This window comes from Myodes glareolus, chromosome X (genome assembly GCF_982192425.1).
Source record: "Myodes glareolus chromosome X, mMyoGla1.1, whole genome shotgun sequence".
Lineage (NCBI taxonomy): Eukaryota > Metazoa > Chordata > Mammalia > Rodentia > Cricetidae > Myodes > Myodes glareolus.
Window position 1 is genome coordinate 1,584,278 of NC_142053.1, and position 16,997 is coordinate 1,601,274.

The following is a 16,997-nucleotide window of genomic DNA, read 5'->3' on the forward strand; positions in this document are numbered from 1 at the left end:
CGCAAAGGATCCATGCGCGGGAGCCGCGCGCGCCCCGCCCCGTCCCGCCCAGCGCGCTCCCGTCCCGCTCCCCTGGGAGAAGCCGCAAGGCCCTGCTGCTGCCAGTATCTCATTGGGAGAGCTGCCACCGTCAGAACTCCTCCCAAGGCCAGGAGAAATACAGGCCTCTACCCTAACTCGTTAGAGTTAGACTATCAGCTTACTGAAGATTCTCCCACCTTTCCAGTCTCACCTCCCGCCTGACAGGCCCACACCTGGGAACTTATTCCCCTGGGTCAGGAACAAATCTACTGTCAGAAATGAGTGACACGAAGCCAAAGCCCAACACATGGCAACACGTCTTTATTTTATTATGAAGGAAACAACAGAGCAGCCCCATCCCCGCCTCTTGACAGGTAATCCTAGTGGGAACAAGTCAGAAACCCAGTGAGCATTACTGCTCACCAGTCCCTTCTCTGGCCATAGAAATAAACCCCAGTGTACGGCTCATTCTTAACATATCACCCAAAAAACAATACCCAAGCTGGACAGACAGTTAAGTAGTATTCACACCTCTCAAACTCAAGAAACCTCAAGTTCATTGCTGTTGATGGAAGCTCCATAAAGTTTTGGGAGTGAGCATTTAACTACACAAAAGCATATAAACAGCAAGGGATAGTAGCCAAGGGGCAAGAATAAATAAGGGGGAAAGAAGGAAAAGGAACCCTAGAATTAATGTCCCTTCCCCTCATGATGGTGCAACCTGGAAGATTTGCCTAATATCTATGAAGAATATATATACACTTCGTTGGAAGAGATGGGGGATAGCTCCAGGGAAGTTCCTAAGCAGGTTGAAGAGGAAGTAAAACAGGCTGAGGGTAGTGTAGGGTTCATGATATAATGGGAAGAGCACAAACCCTTCCACCCACTGTGCCAAGATGACAACCTAGACACCAACACTCCCTCAATTCCTTTCTGGCACAGGTCACACAATCTGTGTCAAAGTGATAGTGGGGCCCTTGTGGTCATCAAAGCGATCCATGGTCTTGAGGCTGAGTATCATGTGCAGGCCATAGGTGAAGATGAAAAGCATGAAGAGGGTGGTGAGCAGCCCCATCCAGATGCCTGGGGAGAAGAAGCCAGCACAGTCGCTAGCATAGGAGAACTGCTCACCCGTCACATTGAAGGCCTGAATCTAGGAGACACATAGACATGGATCAGAAGGGATTACAAGTTCCTACAGACAGCAAGAGCTGGGGTTCTAGAATCAGTGAACAGTCTATACCTTCAGAGATAGTACAAGGATGGAGCTCTCAGCTACATCATCAAGCCATACTGAGATTTTCTGAGCTCTTCTTCCCTCCCCCTACTGACACCAGCTTGGAGCCCATCCCCCTTCCAATACCTGGAAGTCGTGAAGAGTCATCTGCCAGAGTGAGGGCACGTTGGTCACAAGGAGATTGCCTTTCTTGCTCAGACTGCTGACATACTCACAGTGGAAAGAATAAATGCTGGGTCCTGTGACTTGGGAAACATTGAAATGGGCAACAGAACCATTGCTGTGGATTTCAAGTCGTTCCATGGTAAACCAGTATCGGGCAGACACTGGGTAAAAGCGACTAGCCAGAATGAATCTGGAGGTAAGAGTAGCAGAGATATCAGATGAACGGAAAAGAATGGACACACCAGCCCAAACATACTTCAGTCACTAGAACTTACTTAAATGTCACTGTTGCACCAAAGAGTGGTTCATAGGTCAGTGAAAGTCTGCAGGACAAGATAGAGAGATGCTGTCAGACCCTAGAAGGACCTTAAGCAAGGTCCTCCTCAAATTAGTTCCAACATAAGCTGCCCTAGTTTCATCCTTATAATCACCTGCCAATACAGTGTCCCCATTTAGCAGATGGGAAAACTAAGGCTCCAGTCATAACCAAATCAGGAGCAGTTGGAGGGTCAGGACCTAGGTCTAACATCTACGGCTTACAATTCCTTCAACCAGTTATCCTGAGTCCCCTGGACCCCTTTCAGCCACTTCTTAAAGGGCATTTAGCTGCCTGCTGAAGTTTCAGGGGTAGGAGGCCTAGAACTGGCTTTTGGCAGTTGGTCTGCTTTTTGCTCATGTGCAATCCCAGGGGTTGAGCTCAAAGAAGGGCCAGGGTCCCAAGGGACTGTGTGATGATAATAACCCAGAACCCATCAACCAAGGCCTAAAAAGCATGGGAAAGCAAAACTTGTGAGAGGCTCCCTCTCCAGTAACCTCCCAGCAACATCGTTCTGTGATACTTTCACCAACTCCTTGGTGAACATACCACACAAAGACCTTCTTCAATCTCAACACATGTACACCTGATCCTACAATCTTACCCTGTACTGGGCTCACAGTGGCAAGAAGGCCATGTATGATAACAGTCCTTTCTCCCCTGCCTAGTACCCTTACATGGCAAAGGAGTCGTTCCAGAAGGAGCCAGTCAAGTTAAGATTCTCCACACCAAATGTGAGGGAAGTCAAGTCTTTCCACTCGTCTTTGTATGCCACAGAGAAGTTTTGTGCCCAGAACAGGATCCTTGGAGCAGTGTCATTGTAACTCACGGGAGGATGGATCATAGGTGCTGCCACCTGAGTCTGAAGCAGCTGGCGACCTAGAGTCCCAGCCACCATGGGTACATCACGGGCCACCTGCAGAAACATTCAACAAGCATTCTCTCAACAGTCCTAAAAACAAAGCCTAATCCACTATAATGGTCTCCCTCCCAACCGGGTACCCTGTACACCATCTGAAAGTCCCTAACCCTGATATTCCATCTCCCTGAACTTATGATCACTTGCAGCAAGTGTGCATGAACACTGCCCAAGTGGTTCACAAGTGAGATGGAAAAAAGGCCCTGTGGATAGAGGAAGCAATCCTTTGTCCACTAATCCCCCAAGTTGAGGACTCCTGGGAGGCCCTGCCTATGACATACCCTTCCATCTCCAGGCACACTCACCAATAACCTCACAACCCCATGCCCCAGGGCCCCTGCTAGAACAGTACATACTCTAGAAGGGCGGACTGCAGTAAGAGCCGCGGTGTAAGGGACATCTTCAGACTTGAGTGTGCTCAGTACCTGTCCAATGACCTCATCTGAAGAGTGACAGGAGAACATATAGCCAAGTCACCAGGTATGCTTAACTACTCCCCACTTTCTCTTTAGAGACCTTCTAGACCTTGATAAAATCAGTGCTGTTAGTTTCCACTGAAAATCCCTAAAACAAGATATTTCTCCTCCTACCCACTCTGCCAGTCTCTCTGGGGACATCTGGCCTTAATCATTGACTCTAATGACAAGCCCAACCTTAAGTGAAACAAAACATATAGTGATATAGACAACTCCGTATCTACCCAACTCCCTTTCCATGCAGATAGACTGTCCTTTACAACAAAGACAAGTCCTCCTAATTGCTTTGCATAATGTTACTGGTCTATTAAATCCATCAAATCATTAGACCTGTGCAGAAACTAGGTTCCAGGGTTCTTACACAGGGGGTGATAAGGCACCTCTGTCAGATGAAGCTGACTACAGAAGCCACTGTGTCCCTACTCAGATGTTAGCTGCTCTGAGAAATGGGGCCACCCTTGTAGTGAAGAGAAACCAGTTCTATCTTCCTGGCCCAAAGGCAAGATGAGGAAATAAGTCCTCTGGGACCACACTCACCGTTGCCTGTGAGGACCTCCCTGGGCGCCATCAGACCGGAGCTATGGATAAGAAGAAAGCAAGAGGCCTGCAGGTGGCTCTTCACTCAAGCTTGCCTGGAGCAGTTCAGTGTAGCTCACTACCTTTCTCTCAGCCCTTCCAGCATCTCCTTCCCTGCTAGCCCCACTCACCAAGCCTGTGTACTTCAGCTCCTGCCCTGACAGCCATGAAAAGGCCCAGCTCAGCAGTAGCAGCTAGCCCCTGTACTTCTATTTGCTTCAGTGTCCCTACCTGGAATCCCATTTCCCTTTCCCCATTTTGCAGGTACAGCCCCTGTCCACAGTTCTATAACGAGGGCCTTAATGGGTGAAGAGGTTTTTCTACAAGTAAGGGCCATGTCTGCCTCATTTCTGGAGGTCTAATAGGCATAACTCAATGGTGGATACTTGTAAGTCACAGCCTGACAGGAAGTTCTTCCTGTCTCTTCTGAGCATACAAGGAACTTTCTGGAACAGTCTAAAGATGGTGAACATATGGTGGAGGAATATTTGGCTCAACTCTCCCCAAAGCTCACAGTCTAGGACTTTACCCATCTCTTGAAGTGCAAGGCTAGAGGCTGTGCCACCCAGGCTGTACCTGGCTGTGTAGGGCAGACGAATGAGTAGCAGGGCAGGGAGACTGGCATTGAGCTTCAGTTCCTTTAGGGTAGCTAGATCCACATGCAGGGGACTAGCCCCAAGCTTCTCCTGAAGGTAGGTGGTCAGTGTGCTGATTGCATACCAGTCCACAGCAGGAAGCACCAGTGAGGAGGGGGCCAAATCCAGGGCATTCTGATGTTAGGGGAGAGGAGAAAGGCAAAGTAAGTCAGAGAACAATGGGCCTAATAACCTCTAAAAACCTTGCCTGGAAAGCCACACCCCACAGAGATCTTGCAACAGGTTATAAAGTAAATGTCTCACATCTGACACTCAGATCCCAGGCCCTCTACCCTCAAAGCCTCTGGTCCTCTCTCTGGGAGAGAGTATAGAATGTATTATTGTCTGTCCTCTTAGTTGGAGCTGTGAGCAGACTCTTACCTCCAGGTTAGAAAAGGCACTGTCCTGCTTATTTCCAAACACACCACCGTATGCTGTGAAATCCTCAATGCTTAGCTAAAAGGGAAGCAGAAGAGATATCCTAGGAGGCTGGGCAAGGAACAAAGACTAAAATTGTGGGGGGATGTAACATGAAGGCCGGCTTGTTGGGGTTTCTGTCCCGCCCAGTACCCCAACAGCCGGCAAGCAACAAAGAAAATCACACACAAGACTCCATAAGGTTATAAACTGATTGGCCCATTAGGTCAGGCTACTTATTAATTCTTATGACTTATCTTAACCCATTATTCTTATCTATGTTAGCCACACGGGCTCAGTACCTTTCTCAATGTGACAGCTTACATGTTGCCTCTTCGGTGGTCTGCCCAGGAGTCGCAGAGGAACTTCCCTGCTTCCCAGAATTCTCCTGTTCTCATTGCTCCACCCCTACTTCCTGTCTGGCTTTCCTGCCTATACTGCCTGCCTGGCCAATCAGCATTTTATTAAAATATGATTGACAGAATACAGACAATTCTCCCACACCAGGGGGATGCAGGGGCGAGGATTCTCAGGGCTAAAAAACATTACAAGTTAGATTTGGCATAGAGGGAGGAGAGTTAACCACCAGCACTTGTGGTGGGGGTGAGCGGAAAGCTCACTCTTTCCTCCCCAGTACTCTGAGGGCAGGGTGACAAGACTTTGAAGGTAGTCATAGGGTTGGGAGATCTACAGACAGTTGACTTATGATAAAGTACAAAGCAAGAGTCAGCTAGCAAGAACTGGGAAGGGAAGCTGGGGAAGAGGAAGAGGACAGCAAAGAACATTTATTGCATGCCTCCTAAGAGGGAAGTAGAAGTCAGAGCAAAGGAGAACTTCCATGTTTAGTCTGGATAGGATCCTTTTAAGGGGAAGAAGTCCTTGCCCCACCATTTTTGGTGGGAGTTAGGAGAGAGGAAAATAATGAAACACAATGGAGGAAACTGGGACTGCTGAGCTCCCAGGACCCCAGTAACTCCGATCTCATGCCTTCCCTCTAAAGTCTGTAAGTATCTTAGCCCTCCTCCTTTCAACAGCCAGCTAGCTTCCTCTGGCTTTTTCCAGTTAGGGCCAGAGGGAATCTTAACCAGTTCCTAAACTCATTGTGTTTAGTATACATAAGCCTAGCCTCCTTTCCTAGCCTCCTCCTCTTTTTTACTCTCTTATACTTTGTATTACATATGCAAGGTTTTGTTGTACTCAGAACTACCACTAACCTTTCCTCTAGTGGCTCCATCTCTAGGTGACCTAGCAGACCATCTCGTACCCAGGACCCTTTCAGTCACTAGGCTCTGGTCACACAAGCACTCCCTTGAACTTACTAAGAGCACTCCCATGCCGAGGGCCTTTACACCTGCCATTTTCCTGCCATAATGTCCCTCCTCAAGTCCTGCTAACAAGACATTACCTCCTGAGACCCTCCCTGACAACAGTGTTATGTAAAACAGTGTCCTTCCTTATTGTGTTGCCTTAGCCTGCTTCCTTCTATAGACTAAAGGACTGACATCACATCGTGTACCAACTTAGCTCATCTTTTTTTAGCTGTAGACCAGGCTGGCCTTGAACTCAGTGAGAGTCACCTGCCTCTGCCTATCAAGTGATGGGATTAAAGGTGTGCATGTACCACTGCCACTAGGCTCCAATTTAGCTTTTAACCACTTGCCTTCACAAGAATGTCTACTTCCTAACACATACTAAGCACTCTATTATTGGCAAAAGAAGGAAATACCCTAAGATTGGGAGACTGTGGCAGGTGATTATCTTCATTTTACACCTGTAGAAACTGTGGTTTACAAAGATTATTCCACGTGCCCCAAGGCTGAAACAAGTGGTAGGACTGAGTTCCAGTCTTCCGTGTTATTTACCACCTTTCGAAAGGACTATTGACTAACATAATCACCACCATCAGCAGACACAACAACAGAGGGAGGCCACAAACAAAATGAGCCAGCCAGGCCACTAAAGAGGAAGGGACAAGCAGAGACTTGACATCCTTCTGAACAATAATTTTATACTGCACTAGAACCTTCTCATAGTCCATACTCCTTCTCTGGGTGCACACACCTGGAGTGAAAGCAAAATAGAATGCTGGCTCAGCACAAAACTGGGGAATAGGTCTGATACCCCCAAGCTGGAAGCATTGTGTTATACTATCTCCAAATCTGGACCTTCAGCAACTCAATTTACCTCTTCAACATTACTTTCATTGGTGGTTAAATCAAGAAAATGATTTCAGTTGAGCACAGTATATATGGCTAAATAAAGAGTCATTCTCCAGTTATTCTTACTACAATTGTAACAGTTAAAAATTACAATTCTAAACTGGGCGGTGGTGGCGCATGCCTTTAATTCCAGCACTCGGGAGGCAGAAGCTAGCGGATCTCTGTGAGTTCGAGGTCAGCCTGGTCTACAGAGCTAGGCTTCCAGGACAGGCTCCAAAGCTACAGAGAAACCCTGTCTCGAAAAATCAAAAAAAAAAAAAATTTACAATTCTACCAACAATTAGTTATTGGGCAAGTCACTGATTTTTCCCCAAAGTGAATCTTCTTATCTGTAAAACTGAGTGAAAATCCCCCCCCATGCTGAGACACCAGAAAATAATGCTTAGTACTAGATAGGTATCTGATGTTTGACTCCTTGCTTCCTAAATCAAGTCATTGCCATGTCCATGGGTCTCCTGTTCCCACTGAAGCATATTCTACAAATCTTCAGAAAATCTGCCACACCTGCTTACATGTGGGACAAGGTCACCACACTTGGGGAACCAGCAGTGGGGGTGGGGCGGGGTCTGCTTCCCGATGACAAAAACAGACTGGGGCAGGCTCACCTTGTCTTGCAGGAACAGCAGTACATTGCGGGGGCCCAGCTCCAGGGCAGGGTCTAAGTAGGTAGAAAGCTGCATATCGCTGGTGATATGGCCCTCATGTGTGTCGGCCACAGGAGTCCACAGGTCCCTAGAAACGGACAGAAGATAAACTGTCAGATGTGATTGCGAGGCTTGAGATCCTAAGCCCATGGGCGCCCAGCTTCACGTGGGTGGAGGAAGCTGAGAGCTCAACACTGGTCGTCATGGAGCAAGCCCCTGAATAAGAGACAGACTCCATCTGGGCCTCGAAGCCCCCGGCCAAGGACAGCTCTGGAGTTCAGCGAGGGCGGCTCATCCCCTGCAGCGCACAGTACCATCCTCATGAACCCCACCTGGCCCGACTCAACTCGGCCTGGCCCAGTCCGACCCGACCTGGCCCGACCCGCTCACCGGTCACTCGACCACAGTACCAGTGGCACCTGCTGCTCAGTGGCCACTGCCGCCGCCACCACCACCAGCAACGACAGAGGTAGCCACAGGACTGGGAGCCGCCGTGTTCCCATTCGCATCCGAGACACCACTGTTGCCGCCATCATACCCTTAGCCTTCAGTGCCTGGGCCTCCGAGGACGCTGCAGATCAGATGACCGTCACCTCCACCCGAGCCCCGCCCCATATATCTGGGCGGGGCCTTCTCCCATACTCTCCTGTGATTGGGCCAAGATCATGGCACTCATGACCACTCCTTCTCACTGGTTGGTTGTACGTATCTCCAGTCGCGCACGCTCTATGAGAGAAAGAAGGCAGAACCGAGCGCTACCGCCTGCTACCTGGCTCTGCTGGGCGGGGTGATTCTATAGAGCCCCTTTTTCTAATACTTTTCTTTTTCTGTTTTCGTCTTAAAAATCGCAAAACTGGATCTTTTTCTAAAGACAGACCCTCTGCCTGGTACAGATGAAAAGCTGCAACACTTAGAATAAGAAGAGGGCTCACCGTACCATCAGAGAACAGCCAGCACTTAAAATGGGCAGGTTGGAGGAGGATCTAGAAAATAGAACAGTTGCAGCTTCAAAAAGGAAGGGAAAACCCAGGCGGTAACCCGGTCTGAAGGACATTAAGTAACAATGTCAGTGTCATTTGCCACTAAAAAGCGGGCAACACGATGAGAGCAGAGAACACTGTTTCTTTTTACTTAGCAACACTTGCCAACTTTAGCAAGGGCGATCCACTATAAACTAGGGGAGACTCCTTGTGGGAGGATTATTCTTCTTTGTGATTTGACTGAGAAGGACTGACAGCTAGAGTCAGAAAATGGAAGTCACCAGCACAAATGAAATGACTTTTATGTTGTTTTTTGAAACAGGATTGAGGTATGAACAAAATCCACTATACAAACCTCAACTTTTCAAGTGCTAGGATTACAACTGTGAGCCACCAAACATGCTTTATTTCTGAGCCATTGTTATTTCTTGGTCTGTTGATTACCTTTACAAACACTAAATTCATTCCCACAGTACTACAAAAAGAAAAAGAAAGAAAAATAAAAAAGAAAGGAAGAGTATAACCAAATCTTGAATTCTCCAAACATATGTGATTAATCTAGGTGGTTCTTCACCTGTGGGTCACAACCCCTAAAGACACTGTAAATGCGTCTTAATTTGGAAACAGGGACATTTTTGTTCGTTTGTTTTTCAAGACAAGGTTTCTCTATGTGCCTGGCTATCCTAGAACTCACTCCGTAGACCAGGATGGCCTTAAGCTCACAGAGATCCTCCTGCCTCTCTCTTCTCCTGAGTGCTGGGATTAAAGGCATGCGTCACCATCGCCCGGCTGGAAACAGACAGGGTCTTTGCACATATAATCAGTTTATAATAAACTCATACTTACTGCTAAAGTCAGAATATGGAAGGATAAGTCACAGTCTGATGATTGGTGTCATTATAAAAAGAGGAAAATTTGCTGGGTGGTGGTGGTAGATGCCTTTATTACCAGCATTTAGGAAGCAAAGGCAGACAGATCTCTGAGATTTCAAGGCCAGTTTGGTCTACAAAGTGAGTTCAGGACAGCCAGTGCTACATAGAGAAACAGAGAAACCCTGTCAAGAGAGATAGAGAAAAAAAAAGGAAAATTTATTTACTTTTTGTTTGTTTGTGATGGACTCATATAGTCCAAGGTGGCCTCAGACTCACTATGTGGGTAATGACTTGAAATTTCTGGTTCTCCTGCTTCTACCTCCTCTTAAAAAAAAAAGAGGAAAACATAGGTGCAGACAAGGAAGAAGGAAAAGTGAACAAACAGACTGCAGTGACACAACTACAACCAATTCCGAACAACAGGAGAAGCAGGAACCAATTCTCTCCTAGAACCTTCAGAGAAAACTCAGCTGCACAAACATCCGTATTTGTGACTGGTAGTCTACAAAATAATCAGAACTCTGTTGTTTGTTTGTTTGGTTTTTGGTTTTTTGAGGCAGGGTTTCTCTGTGTAGCTTTGGAGCCTGTCCTGGCACTAGCTCTTGTAGACCAGGTTGGCCTCGAACTCACAGAGATCCGCCTGCCTCTGCCTCCTGAGTGCTGGGATTAAAGGTGTGCACCACCACTGCCTGGTTAGAACTCTGTTTTAAGTTAGTTAGTTTGTGACAATTTGCTATAGCACTCTAGGGAACTAATACACTATTTATTTGGCATATATCATAGTATAAAAAATATAAGAAGAGTGTTTGTTGGGCTGGACAGTAGTAGCACTTGCCTTTAATTCCAGCACTCAGGAGGCAGAGACAGGTGGTTCTCTATGAGTTCAAGGCCAGCCTGGTCTACAGAGTGAGTTCCAGGACAGCTAGGGCTGTTACACAGAAAAACCCTGTCTCTAAAAAAAAATGTCAAATGCAAATGGACTGATATTGTTGATGTACTTATTGCCTGTATATATTTTATATTGTTATTGTACTTATTGTATAGTTTTTTCTTACATTAGTTATAGTCTTTTTTATTTTAGACAAAAAGGGGAAATATAGTGATATTTTATTTGTTTTTTAAAAATATTTATTTATTTATTATATACACAACATTCTGCCTCCATGTATGCCTGCATGCCAGAAGGGGGCGCCAGAACTCATTACAGATGGTTGTGAGCCACCATGTGGTTGCTGGGAATTGAACTCAGTACCTCTGGAAGAGCAGCCAGTGCTCTTAACCACTGAGCCATCTCTCCAGCCCTTATTTATGTTTTAATAAAGTTAAGCCACTAGAGGTCAGGCAGTGGTGGCACACACCTTTCATCCCAACACTAGAGAGAATATAAAATGGGAAGAGGGAGAGAATTAGGCTACTTAGTCTGCAGTTGTACCTTGAATCCCAGCACTCAGGAGGCAGATCTCTGTGAATCTGAGGTCAGCCTGGTCTGATAGAGCTAGTTCCAGGACAGCCAGAGCTACACAAAGAAACCCTGTCTCGATAAAACAAAAAGTAATAAACTTATCTGAATATGGTTGTCCTTGTCTGTGACCCCATTACTTAGACGCAAGAGGATAGAGAGTTCAAATCCAGCTTTGGGTAAATAAGGAGTTCAAGGCCAGCCTGAGTAGCTAGGAGGTGGTGGAGTATGCTTGTAATTCCATTACTTGGGAGGCAGAGGCAGGCAGATCTCTAAGTCTAAGACTAGCTTAGTCTACAGAGTGAGTTCCAGGACAGTCAGGACTACACAGAGAAACCCTGTCTCAAAAAACAAAAATATAAATAAATATAAAAATAAAGAGTTAACCGGGTGGTGGTGACACACACCTTTAATCCTGTTGGACTAGAAGTCCAACATTTTGGAAAGAGTTGCTCCAGATACCACTCTCATAACCACAACTGATGCAAAAGCAAGAGGATTTTTATTCTGTCATGACAGGGCCCTTCAGGTTCAGGATATGAAGGACATCCGATAGCTGTTACAGTCCGTCTTTTAAAGCAAAAAGCCGCAGACACAAGGGGGGAACCTGTAGGTTGTTTTCCAACTTATTGGATTGGCTTATTTAAAAGGTCACTAGCAGTGATTGGTCTATTCCAGGGCAGGAGAATAGCTGCGTGGTCAGGTGAGATAAAGGGAACATCTATGGGCCATCCTGGCCTTGTTCTAGTGACTAAATCAAACATCAGGAACTGAGTCAACATCTGTGGGTTGTCTTTGCCTCAATTCCCAGAATGGAGTTATGTTTGAAGATTATTCACAAGGACACAGGAGGATGAGCAGTCCAGCATGTGGGGGGAGGGGGCGATTGTCCTATTTCCAAGAGAGAGTGAGTGTAAGGTTTTAGAAAAATGTCTTAGGGTTGAGGGGGCTTACAAATGCATTTGGAGTCTTTCAATCCCAGCACTCAGGAGGCAGAGACAAGCAGATGTCTGTGAGTTTGAGGCCAGCCTGGTCTACAGAGGGAAATCCAGGACAGACTCCAAAGCTACAGAGAAACCCTGTCATGAAAAACCAAAAGTAAATAAAAAATAAATTAAATAAATAAATAAAAATAATTATAAACCTTTTCAGGCATGGTGTTTGTCAGCATGTATGTATATGCACCACATGTGTGCCTGGTGCCAGTGGAGTACAGAAGAGAGCATTGATGGTTGTGTGTAGCACCATTTATAATTGATCTTAATAATAAAAACTCAGATACTAGGGGGTGAAAGCTGAAATTTCAGAGAAGCAGAGCAGCCAGCCACTAGTTCTTAACTCTAATAAATCCTCAGACCGAATGAGGTATCGTGTCTCTGTAAATTCTCAGATTGAATGCTTGAGCTCCTGTCTCGACCTCTCTAGTGTCAGGATTAAAGACATGTGTGTCCCAACTACTAGGATTAGAGGTGTGAGCCTCCACTGTCTGGTTCTGTTTCTCTTTTAGACTGGATCAATCTCGTGTAGACCAGGGTAGTCTTGAACTCACAAAGACCACCTGCCTCCTCTTCCCAAGTGCTGGGATTAAAGGTGTGTGCCATCACTGTCTGTCCTGTTTGGCTAACTAGTGACTAGCTCCACACTCTGATCTTCAGGCAAGCTTTATTTGTTAGATCACTAACAAAATATCACCATACTCTGTGTTGTCACATGGGTGATGAGAATCAAACCTGGGTCCTCTGCAAGAGCAGCCAGTGTTCTGTTGAGCCATCTTACCCCACACCCTCTCCTCCCTCCTCTTTCTCTCTCTCTCTTTGGTTTTTTGAGACCAAAGAAGGAGAGGGTTTCTCTCGCCTTTCTTTTTTTAAAAATATTTATGTATTTATTTATTTATTTATTATGTATACAATATTCTGTCTGCATGTATGCCTGAAGGCCAGAAGAGGGCACCAGACCTCATTACAGATGATTGTAAGCCACCACGTGGTTGCTGGGAATTGAACTCAGGACCTCTGGAAGAGCAGGCAGTGCCCTTAACCTCTGAGCCATCTCTTCAGCCCCCTCTCCTTTCTTTTTAAGGTCTTTTATTTAACCCAGAACTTTTCACATGCTAGGCACACACTATTCCAACCACAGTCCTTTGTTGCCATTGTTGTTTTGAGATAAGATCTTGCTAGGTAGCCCTGATTGGTTTGGAACTAGCCATCCAGTTGAGGATGACTTTGAATTCTCATCCTACCTCTACTCCAGAGTTCTGCAATTAAAGCCTTGTGCCACCATGTCTAAAGGACAGCAGGTTATATTAATTTTTGAATTTTTTGAGACAGGGTCTCAAGTAGCCCAGAAAGGCTTTGAATTTGCCATATAGCCAAGGATGATCTGAATAACTACTCTTTCTGCTTCCACCTCTAAAATTTAGGCATTACTGGTATTTGTCATCATGCCTGGCTTACAATGTTTGAAACAGTGATATATAGAGATTAATATTTAATGTTGGCATGGACTTTGGTCTATTGATACAGATTTAAGGACAATTTGCTACACTGAGTATATGTATTTCTCTTCTTCTTTGAGGCATTGTGTTTGTGCAGCTCATTTAAAAATGTAATGTATAGTTAAGAAATACAGATTATCCCAGAGAATTTAGACAACAATGTGGACACTAAGAGAGACTTACATAGATCTAATCTACATGGGAAGTAGAAAGTAGAAAAAGACAAGATCTCCTGAGTAAATTGGGAACATGGGGACCTTGGGGGAGGGTTGAAGGGTGAGGGGAGAGGCAGGGAGGGGAGCACAGAAAAATGTAGAGCTCAATGAATATCATGGAAAAAAAAAGAAAATCCCCATTAAAAAAAGAAATACAGATTAATAGTCATCTATAATAGTCAAACTATAGTCATGTTAGCTAGGTTTTCTAGATATACGGAGATATATTTCAGTTAGATAGATAATCTTCAGTACTTCAAAGATTTACAGAATATGGCGTTTAAAATGTTTTAAGAACTTAGACTTTTCTCAACAGTGAGACATGTCTGCTACTGACAACAATTACTTCAAGAGGAAGATAGGCATGGAAGAGTCTCTTTATGGAGTTTGCTAGTCACTTGGGTAAGAAACTGCTTTTGAGCCAGGCAGTGGTGGCACATGCCTTTAATCCCAGCACTTGGGAGGCAGAGGCAGGTGGATCTCTGTGAGTTTGAGGCCAGCCTGGTCTACAAGAGCTAGTTCCAGGACAGGCTCTAAAGCTACAGAGAAACCCTGTCTCAGAAAAAAAAAAAAGAAAGAAAGAAAAAAAGAAACTTTTGCCTGGACTGCTTGATGGTATGCTGTATGAACTGGATATGCAGGACCCACAGAAAAATGACTGCTGAACTTGCCTAAAGAAGGTGAGACAGTCATTCAGGGTTCATGCTTTATGAGTCTGCCAGACATTCTGTAGGATACAGAAGAAAGTGACTGACAAACTGTCAATATAGGCAGAACTGTCTTTGAAATTTCCTGCTTCATGGAAAAATCTGCCAGATACTATGGGCCTGTAGGCTGAAGATGGATGCCCCAATGTTACAGAACTTTGGGTGACTATCTGCTGTGGGAACTCCTTCAGCCAATAGCCTTTAAGATATCAGCTCACTTTGGGTATCATCTCATGTACATGCAGACATAAAGTGTGTGCAGGCCTCTTGGTTGTTGGATTCAGTTCCAGTTCCCAGTGCACACAGAGGACTGCCAATTGTTACTCTCTGTGAGTTTACCCCCTATTAAACAAATCTTTATTATACTCCATTCTGGGCTAGTGTGGGACTATTATATTATAAATTGCAACACCTGTTCAGACAGTCAGATGTCTCTGTCAATTCTAAATTTTTGGAAGTTGCTTACAATGTACTTCCTGTTTACTTAGGTAATATTATATCCTTCTGGGGTCTTTGAAGACAGATTGTTATAGTTTTCCTTGGCTTTCCTTAAAAGATAAATTAGATATAAAACTTTTGACTCACAAAGATAGGATAGATGATAGAGTATTTTCCTTAATTTGCCAAATGTAAATAGACTAAATACTGTAACTATAATTCTTGCTTGATAACTGTTTTGGGTATGTAATTTTATTGTGTTAAAGTTAAAACCTTCCTTTTTACTTACACAAGGAGAGATGATGTGGGAAGTCCTTCTGTATATGTATTGCTCTTACTGGTTAATGAATAAAGCTGCTTTGGCCTATGGAAGAGCAGAATATAGCCAGGCTGGAAGAGACATAGAGAGTAGGCATAGTCAGGGAGACACCACGTAGCTGCTGAAGGAGAAAGATGTTGCTGCTGGAACTTTACCCAGTAAACAACAGCCTTGTGGTGATACACATAATAGAAATGGGTTAATTTAAGATGTAGGAGTTAGTTGATAAGAAGCCTAAGCTATTGGCCAAGCAATGTTGTAATTAACAGTTTCTGTGTGATTATTTGGGTCTGGGCAGCCAGAAAACGAACAAGTGGTCTCTATTTACAGAAGTTTCTTGTTTTGTGGCCTAGGCTGGCTTGAACTTGAGTTCTTCTTCATAAGGGCTAAAATAGGTATGTACCATCACGACAAATTTTGTTTTATCTTGCCTCTGTCTCACCTCTCTCCATCTGTTTGCTTCCCAAAGGGTGCACAGCTCTGTCCCATTATGCCTATACCCCATCATGATGCTCTCACAAGTCTACAGTGATAGGATCAAATGACCATGATTAAAGCTCTGAAATCAGAAGCCAATATATTTCCTCCTTTAAGCTCGTTTCTCTCAAGTATTTTGTCACAGCAACAGAAAGCTCAGAAACCCATTCATTGATCATAGGAATAGAAACAATATAGCTACTTTGGAAGATTAGATGTTGTCATCTAACAAAATTAAACATATTCTTGTCTTATAATCAAGCAGGCATATTCCTTGGTACTTACCTAAATGAGTTAAAAGTGTGTATTCATGAAAAGGTCTGCACAAAAAAGATGTCTAGAGCATTTTCAAATCATAATTACTAAAGTTTTGAAGTATTCAAAATGTCCTTCAGTAGGTGAATGACTAAACTGGCACATTCATACAACGGAATATTATTCAGTGGTAAAAGGAAAGCATTTATAATACCATGAAAAGACATAGGGCAAACTTAAACACTTATCACTAAGTGAAAAACAAGCAGTCTCATAGACCTGCCAACTATAATTCCAAATTTGCTGCATTCTACCCGATGCAAAACTGTGGACCAGTAAAAAGGCCAACAGTAGCCAGGGGTTTGTTGGGAGGGGATATGAGTAAGAGGAATATAGCATTTATGCTAGTAAAGCTACAATAATAGTGGGCATGTTATTAGACTTTTGTCAAAACCTATACACTGTACTTAAGTAAACTATGGAATCAGGGAAATATGTCATGTGAGTTCATCCATGTGTCAGATGTGTTCTAGTACAGAATTCTGGTAGTAGGGGAGACTATATGTGCAAGGCATATGGGGTATGTAGGAGTTCAATATACTAATTTTGTTGTGAATGTAAGAGCATACTGAAAAAGTCTATATTTGAAGCATGAAAGGTAGCTCAGTGGTAGACTGCATGTCTAGCATACGGGAGGCAGTATTTTAAGGTTTTAAGATTTATTTTTATCATTTATGTGTATGTTTGTGTGTAGGTGCCCATGGAGGCCAGACAGGGCTCTGGATTCTCTGGAGCTGGAGTTATAGGTGGTTGAGTCTCCTGACATAGATGCTAGGGATAAATAGAACCTGGGTCTGGTCCTCACCAAAAGCAACAAGCACTCTTAACTGCTGAACAATTTCTTCCGCACCCCCAACCTGTGTGTACACATGGGCATGAGTGTCATGGCATGTATGTAGAGACTGAATGAAACAACTTTCAGTAGTTCCTTCTCTCCTTCAATCATGGGGATTCTGGAGATCTAACTCAGGTTGACAAGCTTAGCGATGAATACCTTTATTTGCTCAGGCATCTTGCTGGGCCTTTTTTTTTTTTTTGATATAAGGGTTCAGGCTGACCCTGTACTATATAACCGAAGACCTTGAACTTCACCTCA

At 44.5% G+C, this 16,997-nt stretch overlaps 1 protein-coding gene across 1 annotated transcript; it reads right to left on the minus strand.

Annotated features, from left to right (window-relative positions):
* Positions 1-325: 325 nt before the first annotated feature.
* Atp6ap1 (ATPase H+ transporting accessory protein 1) lies at positions 326-8,218 on the minus strand. Its single transcript, XM_048457524.3, has 10 exons — positions 8,016-8,218; positions 7,587-7,713; positions 4,727-4,801; positions 4,287-4,480; positions 3,672-3,712; positions 3,015-3,100; positions 2,417-2,655; positions 1,699-1,746; positions 1,385-1,613; positions 326-1,174 (listed from the first exon to the last, which is right to left on the minus strand). The coding sequence occupies exons 1-10, from the start codon at positions 8,159-8,161 to the stop codon at positions 965-967; spliced, it is 1,395 nt and encodes a 464-aa protein (XP_048313481.1). The 5' UTR covers positions 8,162-8,218; the 3' UTR covers positions 326-964.
* Between the last annotated feature and the right edge of the window lie 8,779 nt (positions 8,219-16,997).

Bases quoted from the DNA above. Each gene is read 5' to 3' on its own strand.
- Atp6ap1 (XM_048457524.3), bottom strand. From the start codon at position 8,161: ATGATGGCGGCAACAGTGGTGTCTCGGATGCGAATGGGAACACGGCGG. The intron at 4,802-7,586 runs GTGAGCCTGCCC...CTTCCCTTTTAG, and splicing joins TGCTGTTCCTGCAAGACAAG to CTAAGCATTGAGGATTTCAC. The intron at 2,656-3,014 runs GTATGTACTGTT...ATGTTTCTGCAG, and splicing joins CTGCAGTCCGCCCTTCTAGA to GTGGCCCGTGATGTACCCAT.